A 20964-nucleotide genomic window follows, 5' to 3' on the forward strand; every position below is an offset into this window, starting at 1 on the left:
TAGATTCAGCACATCTGATTAAAACACACCTGATGGTGAGCATTCAGATAAACATCAACATCTGGAGTCAAAACTGAACAGCTGGACACTGAAAATCTGTGATCTTGAAAAACTCCTCAAAAATGATCATTCATTCCAAGACCACGTTCTTTCCTCTCTGCTTCAGGACAATAGTACAGGCACTGATTTTTCATTTTATCATGTTACTTTGTAGACATAAGTGTATATCAATTATATTCAAATATGCCATAAGATCATGATTGTAGTTAACTGTAAATAAATCAGGATACAGTAATTTGATCATATAATGCACTATTTCTAGCTCCACCCCCATATCGATAGTACCATAGTGTCCGATGAAAAAGCATGACTTGTAGCCAAGCTTTAGCAATACAAATATGTCTGTGTTTGTTCTGCTATTAAACCACCAACAATTTGACTGAATTGAGGAAAGAAGAAGAAGCAAGAGGGGAACAGACCAAGATTAAGAGGATAAAGGCAGACAGAAACATTGACAGATAGATTATAGCGAGACAGAGATTATTGTTGAGACTATCAGATGGATTGGCGTGTCTTTGAGTGGGACAGATGGTCGTGTCTTCATGTGGGACAGATAGGGGTGTCTTTGAGTGGGACAGATTGGCGTGTCTTTGAGTGGGACAGACAGGCGTGTCTTTGAGTGGGACAGACAGGCGTGTCTTTGAGTGGGACAGACAGGCGTGTCTTTGAGTGGGACAGATAGGCGTGTCTTTGAGTGGGACAGACAGGCCTGTCTTTGAGTGGGACAGACAGGCGTGTCTTCGAGTGGGACAGATAGGCGTGTCTTCGAGTGGGACAGATTGGCGTGTCATCGAGTGGGACAGATTGGCGTGTCATCGAGTGGGACAGATTGGCGTGTCTTTGAGTGGGACAGACTGGCGTGTCATCGAGTGGGACAGACTGGCGTGTCTTCGAGTGGGACAGATAGGCGTGTCTTCGAGTGGGACAGACTGGCGTGTGTTCGAGTGGGACAGATTGGCGTGTGTTCGAGTGGGACAGATTGGCGTGTGTTCGAGTGGGACAGATTGGCGTGTGTTCGAGTGGGACAGATAGGCGTGTCTTCGAGTGGGACAGACTGGCGTGTGTTCGAGTGGGACAGATTGGCGTGTGTTCGAGTGGGACAGATTGGCGTGTGCTCGAGTGGGACAGACTGGCGTGTCTTCGAGTGGGACAGATAGGCGTGTCTTCGAGTGGGACAGACTGGCGTGTGTTCGAGTGGGACAGACTGGCGTGTCTTCGAGTGGGACAGATTGCCGTGTCTTCGAGTGGGACAGACTGGCGAGTCTTCGAGTGGGACAGACTGGCGAGTCTTCGAGTGGGACAGATGGGCATGTCTTCGAGTGGGACAGATGGGCGTGTCTTCGAGTGGGACAGATTGGCGTGTCTTCGAGTGGGACAGACTGGCGTGTGTTCGAGTGGGACAGACTGGCGTGTGTTCGAGTGGGACAGACTGGCGTGTCTTCGAGTGGGACAGATAGGCGTGTCTTCGAGTGGGACAGACTGGCGTGTGTTCGAGTGGGACAGACTGGCGTGTCTTCGAGTGGGACAGATGGGCGTGTCTTTGAGTAGGACAGATGGGCGTGTCTTATCGTTGTGCTCATGTTAACGTACGCTGGGTAGCAGGCTAGTGTTAGCGTTGATGATCATCAGCATTTGTGAATATGACCTGGCAATACAACATCCAGACTAACACACTCTGGCTCTGATCAAATGAAGAGGCTAATTTCTGTGGTCAGGCAGATAAACGATGAGCAGTTAGTGGGCGTGTTGTGGCTGATTTACAAAGAATAATTGTGTAAATTACAGGTTGCAGTAAATCACACAGCAGGTGGCACCTTAATCTATTTGCATTTATTCAGCATTTTTTGGGTAGAAACGCTCCACACTGCATATTCATTAAGACAAACATTGTAAATTGAAAAGCTTTTATCTCGTTCAAGAGGCGCAATTCTCTCTGTACACCTTGTTACTAAATTTGCAAGTGTATTTGAATATGTGCAAGTTTTTACACACATAAAGCTTAAACCATCAGACCATACTCTCAGCCCGAGCGCCTCTTCACATACACCCAGCACTGATTCATTCTGAAGCACAATTTTGAAATCAATGTGAATTAAAGGTACAAGATATAATATATATATATATATATATATATATATATATATATATATATATATATATATATATATATATATATATATATATATAGACATAATAAAATACAATCACAGCTTCAGCAGCTTCTCAGATATTAAGAAAGCATAATATGTGTTGGGGGAATATAAAGAGTACTGCACATTACGGCCTGCCACCATCCATCATAAATATGTGCACCTTATTATTATTATTATTATTATTTTTCCTTTCCAGATGCAGCGTGTAGTGTTTTCATTTGCTGCACTTTCACAGCCATTAAAATACTTCCTATTTCATTGTTCCATAAAATTATGATATGTACCATTATTTGTCAGGCTATTAAAGGTAACAGTGAATATTGAAAATTGAAAATGTAAAACACAAAGGCTGCTTAGATTATGATACAAATAGCAGGAAGTTGGGTTAGGGTTAGGAGGAAGTCAAATGCTGGACCCTTTTATAAGTTATTACAGATTATACTATACTATAGAGATTATACTACAGTGCTGTTAAATTCTCTGTTTCGATTGGTCGGAAGTTGTTGATTGACAGTAGTTTCAGCTGCAAGGTTTATGTTAATGCACTCATTCTCTTACATAGTTGTTTTTACAGTAATAACTTACTATAATAAAGGGACTTGTACATTGGATACTCCAAAAATAGATTAAAATATGGGTGTAACTCTTGTTATGGTGAAGTTTTCAGTGAGATGTTTGTTTAAAGCACACCTATTATGGGTTTTAAACTGTTTTAAAGCTCTCATACGATAGATTTACATGCATCCAAGGTCAAAAAACACTTTAACGTGCTCATAATTTAACTGCAGCGTTACCTTTTTTCTGCAGTGTCACCAACGACTCGTTCAATGATCCGTTGTAAATGATTCATTCTAAACTCCTCCTTTCAGAGAGCATACTCTGCTCTGATTGGTCAGATGTCCCAGTATGTTGTGATTGGTCTACTGATGTCAGCGTGTGTCGGAAAGGAAACACCCACTAACGTAACCTGTATCAGCTCCGTATGTTTGCAAGCAGCCAATGAAGACCAGAGGCAGGGCTTTTTGTTACAAACCTACGTAGGTTAGTACAGGAAGTAAGTCTGGAATCACTAACGACTCGTTTCAGCCGTTCAGAATTGATTCCTTCTTTTGGGAGTCAATAACTCCGTTTGTCGTGCGCTTTGATTTATACATGAAATATTACCTTACAGCACTACATGAAAGGTAATATCTGAAAAACCATAATAGGTGCACTTTAACATTTTTGGAAGGAGTCTCCAATGCCAGTGCTTTGTAAGTCAGAAGTAAAGTTGTAATGTTAAGTATTCTGACAAGGGAAAGATTTTAAGGCAGAGAGCTTTATCTTGGGAACCTGAGAAGCTGCATTTCTTTGTCTCATTAACTTGAAAAAAAGAAAGCTTGTGAGGAAAATTTTATAGCTACTATAACTACATAATATTTTCCTATAGCAGCGCAATCCCAAGTGATATATTCCTTGCATATCTATATAACATTTGTAAAGAGAGAAGCAAACTCACTTCATAAAATAGCTTCATCTAAGAGCTAAAGTCTGAATACAAGCCTTAAAGAAACACTTGGTCTGGATGCAATATACAGTACTGGCATTAACAATAAGCTGAAGTATCAAACGCCTTATGAGTTGTTTTGGTATGAGTCGACTCACCCTCACACTGCTCATACGAGTCGACTCATACGAGTTTGTGTAAAAGTATAATCGTACGGTAAGGTGTTTGACACTTCAGCGTATTGTCAAAGCACAATGAAATTGCGCTCGCCTGTCGGAGTCCCTCTTCACTTCCCATGAAACATCTGCTCTCCTGTTCTCTTTGCTTTTCCCTTTAATCATTTGTCTACTGATTTTAGTACATACAGTAGGTTCTTTCTCCACACACACACACACACACACACACACACACACACACACACACACACACACACACACACAGGGTTTCTTTCATTTCCAGCTGTTTTCCTATGAGACTGCCAGAGGGGAAACAGAGACAGACAGATTGAGACTGACAGACGGAATGTCAGAGAGAGAAGAAAGCAAAAAAACAACAACAACAACAACAAAAAAACACATAGAGACTGAGAAAGAAAGAGAAGTGGGTGCAAAAATATGTTAGCTATTACCATCTCTCTTTTATTACCAAAAAGGATATTAGGTTTATATTCGGGAGCAGCAAGAGAAGACATGCACATATTATGGAAGTATATATTAGTATTATGTGATTAACAGTTTAACTGACTCAGTAAACTAAAGTTACAATAACGTCCCTCTTCACAGTCAAAGCAGCTGCACAAAGCTAAAGTACAACTGTAATCACGATTTAATTCCTGGTCTTAACTCTCACTAAACGGATCTTTACCTAATATTTTCCGAGGCACATTCATTAAACTTGGTAAGTTTTTAGTATAAGGTGTGAATGAATCAGAATGAATGATATACAGCAAGTAGTGATGAAGCAGATATTTGACAACAGTCACAGGTAGTTAGTGCTTATCTTGGCAACACTTCATTTTAAGGAACAGATATAAGGGGTTAATTAAGGTCATGTAATACATCTAATTAAGCACAAATTGTACATGGGTTTAAAATGTTAATTCACTATGTACACTATTTATGTGCTACATAACATTATCTGTAATGTAAAATCGTCGAATAATCGCTGTATTAGTTGTGATAATGCTCAAGAAACACTTTATTAACACCTTGTCATCCAAACGTTTGAACATTTAATAATTTCACATTTTATTAGATGCGGTTCTCAACGCTTGAGGCTGTGTGAAGTGATTATTGAAAATGTATTACATTGTACTCCCTGTTAATGGACATTCTACTATAGAATATGGAGCACATGTTAAAATCTTTGACTTATTTTGCTTTTATTAGCTTTTAAGGTCATACATTTCAGTCACTCGGTGCTAGCTAGAACCTGAAGATCTAACATGGACAGTTCAGTTATGAATTATTTCTCAGCAGGTTGTTGAACAAGGTTTTATTAAGTGTTTATTGTGCATTGTCACAACTAATAATGCAATGATTATTCAATTTCACCTAACGCATGCGTAGTATCACAGTAATACAAGTTAAGATGAATAAAGAATAACACATAGTTAATAAACCTTTTACAAGTGTTTAAGTAAAGCTATTTTAAGCAAATAACAGCACCTTAGTTAACCCCTTATATGTGTTCTTTAAAATAAATTGTTACCATCTTATCTTGTATTGTAGGTGTTGCCTGCCTTCCTGTGTCTGGAAAGGTGCAGGTTCATTAATGTTAAGGTTCATTAATTAATGCAAAAACAATAACATACTATATACCAGACTGAAATCAGAAGAAGAGAGAAACAGAAAATGACAGCCTCCTGAGCTGAACAGAGGACATGCTTCAAGGTCAGGGCTGCAAGGTTCGAGTGTTTTCTCTCTCCTCCGAGCATGCAGAGTGACTCAGGGAAACAGGTTCAGCAAGCACACATGAAACAGGCTCAGCACAGCTCACTTTACCTTGATCTTCGATGGCTAGGTTTTTGATCATCCATTGCACAATGTCTGAACCTGAAAAACACACGAGGGAAGAAATGAAGAGCCGCGTCTCCACTGCTACATAATCAATATGTGATGAAAAGAAGAAGAAAAATATTGCAGTTTAAAAGGCAACACTGTGGGTAGCATTTTCTGTTATTTAGAGCGACAGTGGTGTTTGCAGAAGGAAGATGTTTCATGTACCTTGGAGAGCACAAGGGTATGTATTCTAACAGTGTATGTATTAACTTCAAATTATTCGTAATTATTTTCTTCTTATACCACAGCGCTGTTAAATTCTCTCATTTCTGATTGGCCAGCTCCGACAGTTGTTCCGGCTGTAGCTTAAATCTCAGGTTTATAAGCTATGGGTTTATAAGTTTCACAGAAAGAAATGGAGTAATGCGTCCCTGAACAAAGTGGGGGAGGGGGTAGGGGGTCAATATCAACAGTAACAGTCAGTATCTGGTGGCCTCCAGCTGCTTTAAGTACTACAGTGCGTCTCATCCTCATGGACTGCACCAGATTGGTCAGTTCTTGCTGTGAGATGTTCCTCCACTCTTCCACCGAGGCGTTTACAAGTTCTCGATCATGTCTGGGGGACACACGGTTACGTGTAATAATTTTCCACTGCAAGGACGATCAGCTGTCCTTCCTGTCTCCCTGTAGCACCGTCTTAGACGTCTTACATTACAGACATTGCAGTTTATTGCTCTGGACACATCTGCAGTCCTCATGCCTCCCTGCAGCAGGTCTATGGCATGTTCACGCAGGTGAGCAGGAACCCTAGACGTCTTTCTTCTGGTGTTTTTCAGAGTCAGTAGAAAGGTCTCTTTAGTGTCCTAACTTATTGTAACTGTGACCTTAATCACCTAGCACCTGTAAACTGTTCATGTCTTAAGGACTGTTCCACAGCTGCATGTGCAATAATCGTTTAAGGTTCATTGAACAAGCTTATTTGGATTTTACAAAATTATCTTTAAAATCCAGTGTCCTGAAAAAGGGATGTTTCTTTTTTTTGCTGAGAATATAATTGCTGCACCTGCAGCACTTGGGTAGTGGATCTAAAAATATAGATATAAATACAGATATCTATGTAAGCAGACTTTTGAATTGCCTTTATGTAAAAAAAAATAAAATAAAAAGTTCAATACAATTAAACTTGTCCTGTTTTGACTCTTACAATCCAGTCTGAGCCATAAAAACCCGATATACAGTATGACATAGATATATTGTAGATTTGGCAACCTATGCAATTTAACCGACATTTTGAATGAAAAGTACTTCTATCATGTTAGAAAATAGCGTCTTATCTATAGTACTCATCCAAAACTTCTATGTGCTGAAGAGGAATGCTTATAATCTGACCTGCACTGTTTCCTAATCCATGATGCCTGATGTCTATGAGTAAAAGCATGGCATGTTCCATCTTCTTGAACAGTTAAATTAGGTTGTTTTTTTTTTAATCAAGTCCTTCACACTCCATATGCACTGATGGACAAATATAGGGCATGTGCCTGCATCAAGAAACAAGCCAGTGATCACTGCTCAGTAATATAGCAAAGTTCTGGCACGGTCCTGCACCTTCTGCTATTAAAAAAAGAACACGAAAAAAAGAAAAAAAGATGAAAAAATACCCCCAAACATGACAGTACCCCCTATGGGAAAGCCCAGTGCACGATATTAGCATATAGAGTATAGCAGACAGCAGCTTAAACCAACACTTCAATCCCAATGGCATATGTTTAGATGCAACTTTTTGCATTTTGGCATTTTGTGTACAGGGCTGATGTGAAGGCTTGTAGATGTGTCCCCGTGAGACACACAAAAAGATCACACACTGTGAGTTGTGGCAAATATAGCACAATGTGTGAGTTCTTTGGAGACTGACTATAGAAAGACAAGAAGGGGAGAGCTATAGACAAGTGCAAAAGTTTATATACCCTTAGGACAAAGTGAAGCAGACAGCCATTTTATTTATACCAGCAAGACAAAACATGTGCAAGCTGATTTCCTAACAGGATCTGTGGAGGATTGTGGCTTTCGCACGAACAAATCAGCACAATTGCTTGGTTTGCTTGGGAATTTGCAATTCATTTTACCCAAAGGGTACGAACTACAAGGAGGAGTCGATGAACATCGATCCATTTTGTACCTGCGATGCAATTTACTGCAGCCTGAAAGTCACAAAATGATACTATTATGAAGTTATATGTTACGTTAGGAAGTCATTTTATGGATTTATTCATATCGTTTTTAAACAGTTTTTCAACACGTCTCACTGTAATATACTTGCGTTTTATTCTTTCTCCAGTCTCTTCGAGATCAGAACTCTCTGTAGCTATGAACAGCATTTTAAATGTACATGCCGTAATTCAGCATGTAAATCACATGAAATACATCAACAAAACTGCACAGACAGTTTAGCCACTGCTCACAGAAATCATTCCTTCATTCACCTTCGTATCTGTTTTATCCTAGACCTAGAGAACAATTGCCGTTAGGCGGGAATACACCCTGGATGGGACGCCTGGACGTTACAGGGCACCATGCACACATTCTCACCGACTACGTTTACATGGACAGCAGTAATCTAATTATTGACCTTATTCTGAATAAGACAATATCGTGATTAAGGTGTTTACATGAGTTGCTTTTAGAATACTCCTTTCATGTTACCATTTTACACGTTATAGAACATAGATCGATTAACGGCACACATTATTACGTCCCCACGCCACGCCGTCCGACGTTCCCGCTAGAATTTCACATATCGTCATGCAGTTCGTCTTCGTTATGGTACCGTATACAGTTTTGGGTGTTTTTATTTTTAATTTTATGAAAGCTTCAAGTGCAGTTAATTATTTGTCGCGCTGTACGTGCAAATAGGTGAGTGCTTGAAGCCGTGGGCTGCGTCCCAAACCACATACTTGCCTACTATATAGTAGCCGAGATATATGTATTTCACCTACTATATACTCTAGGAGGTAAGAACGTGGTTTGGGACGCAGCCGTGCTCTCGTTTGATGTCAAACGGTCGAGCGCTGCCGTGTGTGTACGTGTCCTGTCTCAAAATGTGGTGAAAACTCCCACACGACGTTAATAGTGTGATTAAGGTGTGTACGTGTCTGTAACGCACGTCGATAACGCGACTAAAACAGGAATACTCCACACGTCTTAATTCCATTTGTGTTTACTTCGAGTATGACTTTAGTCGGATTAAGGTCATCAATAATCGCTGTTTACATGCTAGTTTCTTAATCTGAGTATCGTCTTAATGTCAGAATATTGTTGTCCTTGTAAACGTACTGACTCACACTCTGTAGCCAATAGACCTACTGGAACGTTTTTGAGAGGTGGGAGGAAACCAGAGAATCCAGAGGAACCCCATGTGCACATGTGAAGAACGTGTACAGAAACTCCACACAGACTGTAACATGAGCTCAGGATTGATCCAGGGACTTTAGAGCTGTGAAACCGGAACACTAACCACTGTGCCACCGGCCGCAAACCCGACACAGTCCGTGCAGGATTTCGTGGATTTTTTTGTGTGATTGTTGCAGGCATAAATGCTTGACTTTCCTCTGGCTTTTTTCAAAATTTGCGATGCAATTTTTGTGCTTTTTGAGTTTTTAGTACTTTTTTTAAAATAAATTTTGTCACCCACCCTTCAATTTTACTGGATAATATTTTTAATATATATATAAAAATATTGGTGTCCACCTGTTTTTTTTTTTTTTTTCCATTCAAACAATTGGTGTCCAAACTTTCTCACTCTCGTCTATACAGACAGAGAGTCAAAGTCTATTTTACTAAAATGTCATGTTTTAAGTAGTCACTTATTTGCATGCAAAGCTTTTAATGTTCGGAAAGTACTGTAAGAGTGAAGTTGAGAGAGATGAGCAATGTTTAATGAGTGACTGACAAACAGCAGTTTCGCCGGCTCTTTGAAGAACAGTCACCACTTATCCGTGGTTCACACTCCGAAAAGATCAGTAACTGAGCATCGCTGTGGAAAAAAATCCCTCGGTGAGAGCATCCGACACAACTTACGGAAACGAATCTACCAATGTGGATTGCAAATGTAAAATAACAAACGTTAATTAATCCACTCGCCATGTGTCTGAGTGCTGTAACTAGCACTAGAGGAAACTCTTTTAATCTGTGTGCTAGCCATGCACACACACACACACACACACACAAAACTCCTGATACTGGGGCAGGCTCAGCTCTACCGCACTGCTGCCGGGCTTCACACACTCAGCCAGCACCAGCTGTTACCTTCAGCTAAATATACACACGTTTAATTATCACTCTTTCCCTCCTCTTTAATTCTCTTTGTTCCATTTGGACCTTTCCCTTTTGTAAATTCTTACTTCAGTGCCCTCTATTCGGTTCCTCAGCAGCCTACTCATTTTCTTCTTCCTTCCTCCAGATTTCCTTCTCTCTCTAATTCTACTCCAGTGTTTCTGTCTGCCCCACCCCCCGCCCCCTCTCGCTCTCTCTCTCACTCTCTCCGTCCTCTGGTCGCTGCTCTCTGATGACTTTTTCTGACAATTTGCCATCAAACTGCCAGCCTACTGCCAACTAGAGAGATTAGATAGCCTGCTTCCACACATTCTTACACCCAGCAGTGTGTGCCTGCATGCATGACTTTCTCAGCAGTGAGAGCCCATATACTATTTTTGGTTTTATATCAATAAAACAAATAGTTTCAGAACATTTGCTGAGCTCTAAATACATTTTATGGTGGGGGCGGGGTTGGGGGTTTGGGGGGGGGTGTCCAGAATCCTGCTTCTGACTCGAATGAGCAAAAAAATGAATAAATATACAAATAAATAAATAAAATCACAAAACCATCAAAACTGCATAAAATTATATCTATTTTTGTTTTTAAGAACTTTATTAAGGGGGTTTTAGTAATACTTATACCCCGCTTCTATAAAGTTATAAATGTGTACTTCTGTTCTATTTTTTTTTTGTTTTCCTCTAATTTGTTTATTCTGTTCTCTCCCCCCACCCCCCATTTATCCATAAATACATAAGACCATTTTTTTTTCAAATATCTGTACTTTCCTGAAGTATTTCCACTTTTGCTCTACTACATTTCAAAATAAAAATACATTTCCCTTTTTCTCCTTTACTTCATGCAGCGTGCCAATCGTTACTCATCATTCTGAAGTAGGACAAAAGCGGATCGGCTAAAATATCGGAATATGAAACACTTTCGGGGGCTTGGTGGCTTAGTGATTAGCATGTTTGTCTCGAACCTCCGGGGTTGGGGGCTCAAATCCTCAAATTCTCCCTGTGCTTCGGGGGTTTCCTCGACGTACTCCAGTTTCCTCCTCCAGTCTGTGATTAGCATTTCCCAATTGTCCGTAGTGTGTGAATGTGTATGCGATTGTGCCCTGCCTTGAGCCCCAGTTCCCTGGGATAAGCTCCAGGCTCCCCCGTGACCCAGTATAGGTTAAATTGTATGAAACACTTTCGAACTGAAGCAATCATAATGCAGCGCCCCCTTTTGATTGGCTGAGAAGGCCAGCTGTCTATTTACAGCGATGACACACATATAGTTTGTATCTACTTTCTCTGATGCAAGTTGCAGCTAATTGTGAGTGTTTTATCCCTGCATTTATAGATAAATAATGTTTTAAAAAAATAGCACACAATATTTCAGGCAGCGTGTATCACCTGATGCTGAATGGTGAATGGTGCAGAACTACGCTACCCATCATCCCCAGCACATCACATGACCAAGTCACATGCCTCACTAATCACGCTCACCTGTACCTCGTTATGCCTTGTTAGCACTACTATGTAAGGCTGCGTTCACGCCATGTCGGAATTACTGTAATTACTAGATGACGACCCGGACGTTCTACTCGGAGCTGTTCGTGTCCTCGGACTCGGAATTATGCGACATTAGACATTAGATGGTTATCCGACTCTGTGTTAGCTACGATAAACTGTATAGTATGTCTTTAGTTTATTAACAGATGAATCTTACATTATTAAGATGTTAATAATAATAGTCAATTATACTAATATTACACAGAAATATGATGAGATAATGACTTAAATACATTTTACTGCTGAAGTCGGCGCTATTCTGAGTGTTTCCACATGACGCTGCAGCGGTCAGGTGGTACAAATCACGGCGAGTTCTCAGAAAATTTCCAGTTTAATAACCAAGTTGTAAGTACAAGCTCTACAGGGACGTGAATGCTTTTTACAAGTCGGAATCTCGTAATTACGGTGATTACGACATGACATGAGTGCAGCGAGTTCCAGTTTTTCAGTGTGTATTGGTCAAGCTTTTGTTGATGTCGTGTGTGCCATGTTCTCGCCTATAGTCTGTATGTTTCGTGAAGATATTTAGCTCAGAATGCCTTTTTAGACGTTTATGAGAATGGACAGATTCGTCAATCGTGCCCCTTAAACAGCCAGGCACTGTTAAAGGAAGCGAAGGGACATATTCGAACAGCATGCAGTGGACATCTTGTTTTGTAAATAAATAATACAAAATAATATCAAATACTATGAAATAAAATTACCGAGTATTTTTACTTTTGACACTTAAAATACAGTTAAAAGCAAACACTTTTGTATTGTAACTCAAGTAGAAATACAAATAGAAGCCTTATACTCGAGAAGCATGTTACTAAAGTACTGTCTGCTTTCAGGAAAGTGCAGGATTTTTGCACTTTGTCTGCTACTGTTCATTTATTCATTATTTTCTTTTCAGTAAGTGCTTTATCCTGATCAGGGCTGCACTAGGTTCGAAACCTATAACAGAAACACTGGGTGTGAGGCAGGAATACACTCTAGATGGGACATCGGTCTTTCACATTCTCACCTAGGGGCTACAACACACCTACCGGCATGGTTTTAGACAGTCGGAGAAAACTGGAGAACCCAGAGGAAGCTCACGTGGATACTCAGAAAACATGCAAACATAAATAGTGCTAGAAAAGAGCTAGATCCATGCTCACAGTTCAAATACTGTGAGACACGAGGATACAAAAACAGGGACATCAAAACTTTACGTAAGGAACAAGCAAACAGGATGAAAGTATGAGAGCTAAAGGGAACCTGGAAGAATAAAGTGAATAATATAGACTTAATGTGTGTGTGTGTGTGTGTGTGTGTGTGTGTGTGTGTGTGTTTGAGAGAGATGGGAACTTGCTGTTCTGGTCTATATCCAGCCATAGATGTGGTGGTGCGTCCCTAACGGCCACTACAACAGCCCGCTGCCAAATTGAGCTGTGACTAGGCTTGCTCTCCAGGGTGAAACACACACACACACACACACACACGGTAGACATACGGATAGACACACACACAGCCAGCGGCATCAAACTCGGAAGACTCAAGAGGTTTCTCACCCGGCAATGAGCTTTCCGTGTGTCCGTGTGTCCGTGTGTGTGTGTGTGTGTGTGTGTGTGTGGGGAAAGTAGCTTCAGGGCTTCACGTTCTTTAGGAAAGTTCTCACACACACACACACACACACACACACACACACGCCCGCACACACATCCGCTGGCTCTGACACACACTCAAACTCTAGCTGACTTCACTTGTCTTTAGACACGTTCAGATGGTTCCATATAATCAACACTGACAACACCGTAACTCCGGATGGTGTACAATTATAAAATTGACTGAAGGAGTGAAAATAATGCTGCAGGGCTTAGAGGCATTAAATATTGGCACATCTCAGAACCCTGTCACAGCAATCTCGTATTCAGCATCTGACACTTTCTTTCCAGTTGTACTTTCCAGCTCTATGCCACCTTTTGCACTTTGTGACTTCCACACCATAAATACACATGCAAATACGCACACACACACACACACACATCAAAAATGTCTTCCTCACGTAGTAACTGTCTTATCCATAGGACCGCATCAAACACCCCATCAGTGTTGTGTGTTGATTCAATCCTACACTGCTCCACATGGCTGAACACGGTTATGTAAGATATAATCACATTCAATAGCGAGAGAGAGAGTGTGTGTGTGTGTGTGTGTGTGTGTGTGTGTGTGTGTGTGTGTGTATATGAGAGAGAGAGACAGAGAGAAATTCTAAAAATACTTAAGCAGTTCCTTCTCCGCTTGTCTGGTCCTGTGGTTTGCATCTGAACTTGAAACCCCACGGCTCTGCACTTATCTTTAGATATATGAAACTCTCAGAAAGTGGAGCTGCATATTAAACCCCAAGACTTCTGGTTAGTGCCATTTAAAGGCGAATGTTTTTTTTTTTACAGGAGAATTCTTGTATAAATCTTGAATTTAATATATTATTTGTCATGTTGCGTAATACTCTGCAAAGCCCTGCTCCTCTCTCAGCTTTAGAAGGCCATGATTTGTATTGTATTGTATTTTATTTGCCATGTTTACAGCCATCGAAGCCGTGTCACTATAATAGCCAGCATACATTATGAATGAATTATGAATTATATATGAATTATGCACGCAAATGCATATACTTTGGCACTCTTAGTAGAAATGAGTAAAACTGTGTATGTAAAATGAAAAAAAAAGAGAAAAAAAAGGTAAATCATTAGTTAATGAATGAATGAATTAATGAATTCATTCATTCATTCAACATCACTATATGCTTTATAATGGTCCTGGATTGCAGTGGCTCCAGAGCCTAACCCCAGGAACATTGGTTGCAATGCTGGAATACATGCTTTTTGGAACACCAGTTCATCACAGACTCCATGTACGCATACATTCACACTTTGGCACAATTTAGCCTAGCCAATCCACCAACTAGCATGTTTTTGGGAGATGGGAGGAAACTGGAGAACCTTGAGGAAACCTGCATGAACATGAACATGGGGAGAACATGCACAGAGAGCAACCTAAGCTCCGGGTCGAACCCAGAGCAATGTAGTGATGAGGTATAATTTTAAATATTCCTTAAGGGTGTTAATAATTTTTTGCTATGAATTAAATTTTAAGAAAATACTATTCTTTAGAGGGGCACGCTGGCTTAATGGTTAGCATGTTTGCCTCGCACCTCCGGGGTTGTGGGTTCAATTCCCGGGTCCACCCTGTGTATGCGGAGTTTGCATGTTCTCCCAGTGCATCAGGGGTTTCCTCCAGGTACTCTGGTTTCCTCAACCAGTCCAAAGACATGCGTTGTAGGCTGATTGGCATTTCCAAATTGTCCGTAGTGTGTGAATGTGTATGCGGTTGTGCCCTGCAATGGATTGGCACCCCGTCTAGGGTGTCCCCTGTCTTGTGCCCCTTGTGTTCTCTGGGATAGGCTCCAGGTTCCTTGCAGCCCTGTGTAGGTACAGAAGATGGATGGATGGATATTATTCTATAAAAATGTTTGAATGCTTGTGTCATTTTTATGAGCTAAAACCTTAGTTTTAAGGTCATATTCATAAATGAGCTAGATGAAATTGTTTAGTCACAGTCCTACCAGGTATCTGTAAGACTGGAGGTTAAAGTTAATGTTAGCTGACAGGATTCTTCATCTAGACAGAACTTACTGTTGTGGACCTCGCTGTCTGTCTGATCTTGCTTCTTAAAGCGTCTTGCTTCAGCTGCTACTAAAATGAAACAGCACTTCTTGTTACGATTTTAAATTCCAGCTTCTACTTCAAAATTTTGGGTCACTCCATTTGACAATGCATAGGCAGATGGAAAAAAAAAGTAGTGAGAATATTCACAAATTACACAATTGGCTACCATTACCATGAACACAAGGGCATTTAGCATATTTTACACTGGTGCACATGTGCTAGCATGGATGGCAATATTGTCGCATATATCATAGTATTTTCAAATACTTTGAAAATATTTTCAGCTTTCTCTAACATTCCAGCCTGCTTTTAGACATCATTCTTTGAGTCCAAGCAGCAGCCTCACCCTGTTGTCTCCCCTGCTAGCTACCCTATTCATTAGTGTGATTATTTAATGGGTTTAATGTGCTCTCAGCTTGTTCCATGTGCAGCCACTCAGTCACCTCTTCATTAGGATACCCAATCTGTTTACACTAGCTCTACCTTATCATATTCCTTTGCTGCAAAAAGCTCTAAATAATTGAGCTCCTGCACAGAAATGCCAACAAATCCACAAAACAGCAATGTTTTGCTACCGAATATACTTGTAGAGCAAGTTCTAAGTTATAATAATATAACCTTTGTCTTCCACCGAAACACCAAACTGCCAAGATATAAATATGTTTAACTGGGATTTTGAGTCATTGTGTCTCTTGCAGGCCATTAGAGTCCAAATAACGGTGGCCATGTTGTCAAGATGTGGTCAAATAAACCTAGCTCGCACAGAACGGTGGATCCTAACGAAGAGGTGATTGAGTGGACCCTCACAGGAGCCGCTAACCAGTCACGCTAATGAAGAGGAGAGCTAGCAGGGGAGAATGCAGGAACACAAGATAGAAGAAATGTGTGTGAAAGCAAGGCAAATTAGTGCCAAGGATAAAACTTCAGAATAATGATGGAAATAGAAATCAGATATCATGAGCAATGCTCAACTGAGTGCAATGTTCCTGTAGGCAGTCTCTCACAGGCCATTTGGATCAATTAAAGTCACTGTCGTTTTTGTGGGACTGGTTTGAGATTCTGCATACCATCACTTCACCTCCAGCAGACTGCTGGACTGACTGTTAAGACATGTTTATAGATCTATAGATTTATTCTGCTTATTCCAACTAAGCGGCCTACCTCAGCTATTTACATGTTGATCTTAAAAATGACAAATGTCCCTAATAGAATGTCTGATGAATTATAAAATAATTAAAATAAAATATTACCGAGTTAATAAGCGTTCATTTATTACCACAATGTTAGAGTTCTCATGTAGGTACACTTTGTACATATAAAATTACAGTGAAGATTTTTAAAGACCTCAATGTCACTGCTCGGTTACAAACAGGACCATAACTTCAAATCTCCAGCCATCAGCTGTGTTGTGGTCAGAAACCCACATGTACATGCACATCAATAATCCAGTATTAATTGGAATTTGGGAAATTAGTATCGAGTCGTGTAAACACGGCAATCCGATTGCCCGATTCAGATTAAGACGATATTCTGATTCCCACCCCTGGAATATGCTTGTTTGTTGCATGTAAACACCTTATTCAGATATTCCCCTGAAAGGAGATATATGCGCATGCTCAGTCTGCAAGGAATTGTGGGTAGCAACGACAGCCTCTTGAATTTCCCAGGAAATAACAGCGGGAAAGGAAATGTGCATGTGTAGATCAGCAGACTTACAGCAACTGTGTATACAGGAATATTCCCATGCCTGTACACATATAGACATCGTATTCGGAATATGTATGCGCAACCCGTATATTGACCTTAAACCGAATTTGATGTGCATGTAAATGTAGTCAGTGATGAAGAATAGTGGTTAACTGACACACTGTGCATAATAAAAAGATCAACTTTATTCCCTAAGAGTACACATTAAGATCAATCAGTATCAAGGGAGGTGTGTGTAATAATGTGGTAGGTACATTTACACAAACATTGTAATGGATCTAAAACTGCTTTGAATAAGAAATATTCACCATTTAGCTACAGGACATTTCCCTCTGTAAGGTGAATGTGTTAAGTAAGGAATACAACACTTGTTGGAGTGGGGTAGGTTGGGAGCTTGAGGCATGCTGTTGTTAGAAAATAATCAGTGACAAGATGGTGGAGCTTAAATTAAGGGGAGCATCAACTAAGACCGTCTGGATTAGTTGTTTCTATAGAAACAATAATGTATTACAAAATGAATCAGCACCGCCTGACCAATCAGATTTGAGAATTCAACAGCTCTGTGGTAAATTCCCTTTTAAATCAAGCAGCTTCTAAAGACTGAACATATGACAGCCATTAAATTTTGTTCAATAAGCTGATGATTAGGAGCCACTTTTCTCTTTAAAGTCAGCACAGTGGAGGATGTAGATTTGACTCGTAACTTAATTGCTAAATACATTTTAAAATCCGGTTGCCCGTTCAAGTGCCAGTGTTAAAATGAGGCATAACAGTAAGCTGGAGTCAACCAAGCATTCAAGCTTGGCTTGAGAAAATGAAAAATTCATAAATGATAATTTTACGCTTTCCCGTTTGACAGTAGTGCAGAGCTGCCGAGGTGGCATGATGGTTAGTTTTTAATAAGGTGTAACCACAAATTAATATATTGAGTCTATGAGTTCATATTTTGAGGTTACAGACTAACTTCTGTATCTTGTGGCCACAAGATACCAAAGTCATGGTCAGGAATCGTGAAACACACAGCTTAATATGGCCTCCAGGTAATTACTTGGTGGTAAAGGGCGGTAGAGTCTGTTCACTTTATTCAATTTGCTGATTGTACGTCCATGTCGTGATGCCTGTGACTCCATCTTTTCATTCTGAGATTGAAGTAAAGTGGAATATTATCAGTTATCTCTATTTGTAAAGTCCTGGCCACAATGGCCAAAATTTCATTTCTCTTTCTCTGAGTTTAATGTACACTAGTTGCCACAAGTTAAGTTCTTAATAGATCTCTTAGGGGGCAGTGGGGGCTTAGAGGTTAAGGCTCTGGGTTACTGATCGGAGGGTTGGGGGTTCAAGCCCCAGCCACTGTTGGGCCCTTGAGCAACCCTCTCTGCTCCAGGAGTGCTGTATCATGGCTGACCCTGCGCTCTGACCACAGCTTCCTGACATGCTGGGGTATGCGAAGAAAACAATTTCACTGTGCAAATGTATATGTGACCAATAAAGACTCATTATCTTACTCAACTTGTGGCTTTAACCTATTCATTTGTGGCCACATCTTATAAAGAAATAACCAACATTTTACCTCAGTGACATCCTACAACTGTAGAATCTTCTAGCAAAAATGTCAGCCTCTTCATCCTCCAAGTGTCGCCGATTTATTTTTTTTAAATATACGACAATAAAACATGTACAACCTAGTTGTTTAATACCCGCCCCTTTGTTTGATGGACAGCTCTGATCCTCCTGTTGTTCTGAAAGACTAGAAAGACTCAGTCCTTCGCAAATCCATTTCAGACGCCTCTGAGGAGCAAGACAAACCAGATGCAATATAAAGCAGGATTTAGTCATTCGCTTCAAGTCACCTGAAAAGACACTGGGAATCTTGGACAGAAAACTCTTCACTGTGCGAATGGGAATGCCGTTCTTCTCTTCCTGCATCCGAGCAATAATGTCCTCCATCTGCAATGGAAAAGAAGAAAAAAAAATTAATAGAAAGTATACCAAAGGAGAGAATAAGAGAAATAAAGAGGTGGGAAAAGAGAAGAAACGAAAGGAGTAGTGAAGGAAAGTAGGGAATGAGAGGAGAGAAGAATAGGGGGAATTAAACCAAAGAACTGAGTGTTTTATAGTATCACGTCATTAACAATCAAGATAATTACACACTCCTTAATTAAGCTCCTTTTCTGTGTAATCACAGGATAACTTCTCTCTGTAATTATATGCACTCGTTCAGCACGTTCATTTTGTATGGCAGGAATTGCACAGCCCACTCACTCATCAGCGGAGGACGAGACGGAAACGTACACGTCATTAAAGGATGAATAAAACCCTGCTGAGCATTTGACACTTTGACAGGTGCTTTACTAAAAAAGCTGACCTCTGAGATTTAGACAATCAGCCCTAAAGGAAAAGACCACAAGATGAATCATGACTATTGAGAAATTACTACAGAGAATTATTCAATGCTATCACGTAACTGAGTTGCACACTTCAGACTGTATTAGAGACATGCACAGTTGCTGTCTCTCCCCGCTCTCCGTTTATCTCTCACATTCTCATACAGCTCTCTATTCTTGAACTTTCCACAGATAAAACACAGACGTCCCAACTCTCCCGGAAGTTCCGGGAGTCTCCTGCATTTTAAAAGCGGCTCCCCGATGCCTGCAAATTATATACAATATCCCGGAAATCGATTAATTTTTTTAGAGCGAGCGAGAGAGGGTTCAGTGGTCATTCGTAATGTTAGACGGGCTCTGAAGAAACCGAGAGAGCGAGTGACAGACGGGACAGTTTTCTCGGTAGGCAGACTTTACAGTCGACCTCTCTCTCTCTCTCCGGTTCATCCATCAGTTCGGTTCAGTTTAGTGTCTGCAGCGCCATGGCAGAGGCTCCAAATAAATAAAAAAAAGAAGGACAAAACGCACTTCATCCCTGACTAAATGGTAAATGATCTGCACTTATATAGCACTTTTTTAACATAGTGGTTCCAAAGTGTTTTACACTGTCTCATTCACCCATTCACACACACACACACACACTCACACACCAATGGTAGCAGAGCTGCCGTGCAAGGCGCTAACTTGCCATCGGGAGCAACTTGGGGTTCAGTGTCTTACCAAGGACACTTCGGCGTTCTACACTAAAGTGTACTCATGCATAATAGGGGTATAAAAAAAAAAAACCCCCGGTGTAGCTCGCTGTACTGTTTGCAGCAGTGTTTTTTCAATTGCCCATGGTGGGTTAAATGACTGTAAAAGACATGTTGAGGTGAGTTTAACAGGTGTTATTCGTCCATTATTATCGCTAACGGTACTTTAACTAGCTTCTATAAGGAGCTAATGTATTGATGTCTAGGTGATGAGGCCAAACTCCCTGTAGACCTGTGTGAAGTAGTTATTGAATAAAAAAAAAAATGCCTCCATGAGTTGAATAAAACAGTAATATAACATAGTACAGTGCTGTGAAAAAATATTTGCCCCATCCTAATTTCTTCTGTTTTTGAGCAGATCTTCAAACAAAATACAACATAAAACAAAGGCGACCTGAGTAAACAAACAATACAGTTTTTATTTTAATTTTTTATTGAAGCAAAAAATTTAAAAAAATCCAAACACCTAACACCTATCACCTATGTGAAAATCAAATTGCCGCCTCAGAATTAAAATCTATTTGTGCCACCTTTAGCGGCAATAACTACAACCAGACGCTTCCGATAGGGATCCATTGTGAACCACTGCTTTAGATATTTGAGATACACAGAGTGTGCAGGTATGAGCATGCAGGTATGAGCATCTGATAGGCCTGCACACGTGGCAGCGATTGATTGGCTTAATTGACAGAGTCACAAACCGATTTAACCTACATGATTAGCACCTTCTTTTGCTTCCCTTAACCTCTTATGGACTTAAAGACTTAAAGGGAAGTCTTCTTAAAGATTTGGCGGTTAAGAGTTGGACTTCTGATCAGAAGGTTGCGAGTTCAAATCCCAGAACTGCAAAGCTGTCACT

The 20964-nt window shown here is 40.4% G+C and overlaps 1 protein-coding gene across 1 annotated transcript in view; it reads right to left on the reverse strand.

Moving 5' to 3' along the window:
* rgs7b (regulator of G protein signaling 7b) overlaps window positions 1-20964 on the reverse strand; it is a 110921-nt gene that overhangs the window by 31963 nt on the left and 57994 nt on the right. Inside the window, exons 2-3 of the mRNA XM_053639365.1 lie at window positions 18820-18916; window positions 5703-5753 (exon numbers count right to left, since the gene is read on the reverse strand). Coding sequence (XP_053495340.1) covers window positions 5703-5753; window positions 18820-18916 — 148 coding nt within the window. The remainder of the gene's footprint in view (window positions 1-5702; window positions 5754-18819; window positions 18917-20964) is intronic.

This window comes from Ictalurus furcatus, chromosome 13, assembly GCF_023375685.1.
Source record: "Ictalurus furcatus strain D&B chromosome 13, Billie_1.0, whole genome shotgun sequence".
NCBI lineage: Eukaryota > Metazoa > Chordata > Actinopteri > Siluriformes > Ictaluridae > Ictalurus > Ictalurus furcatus.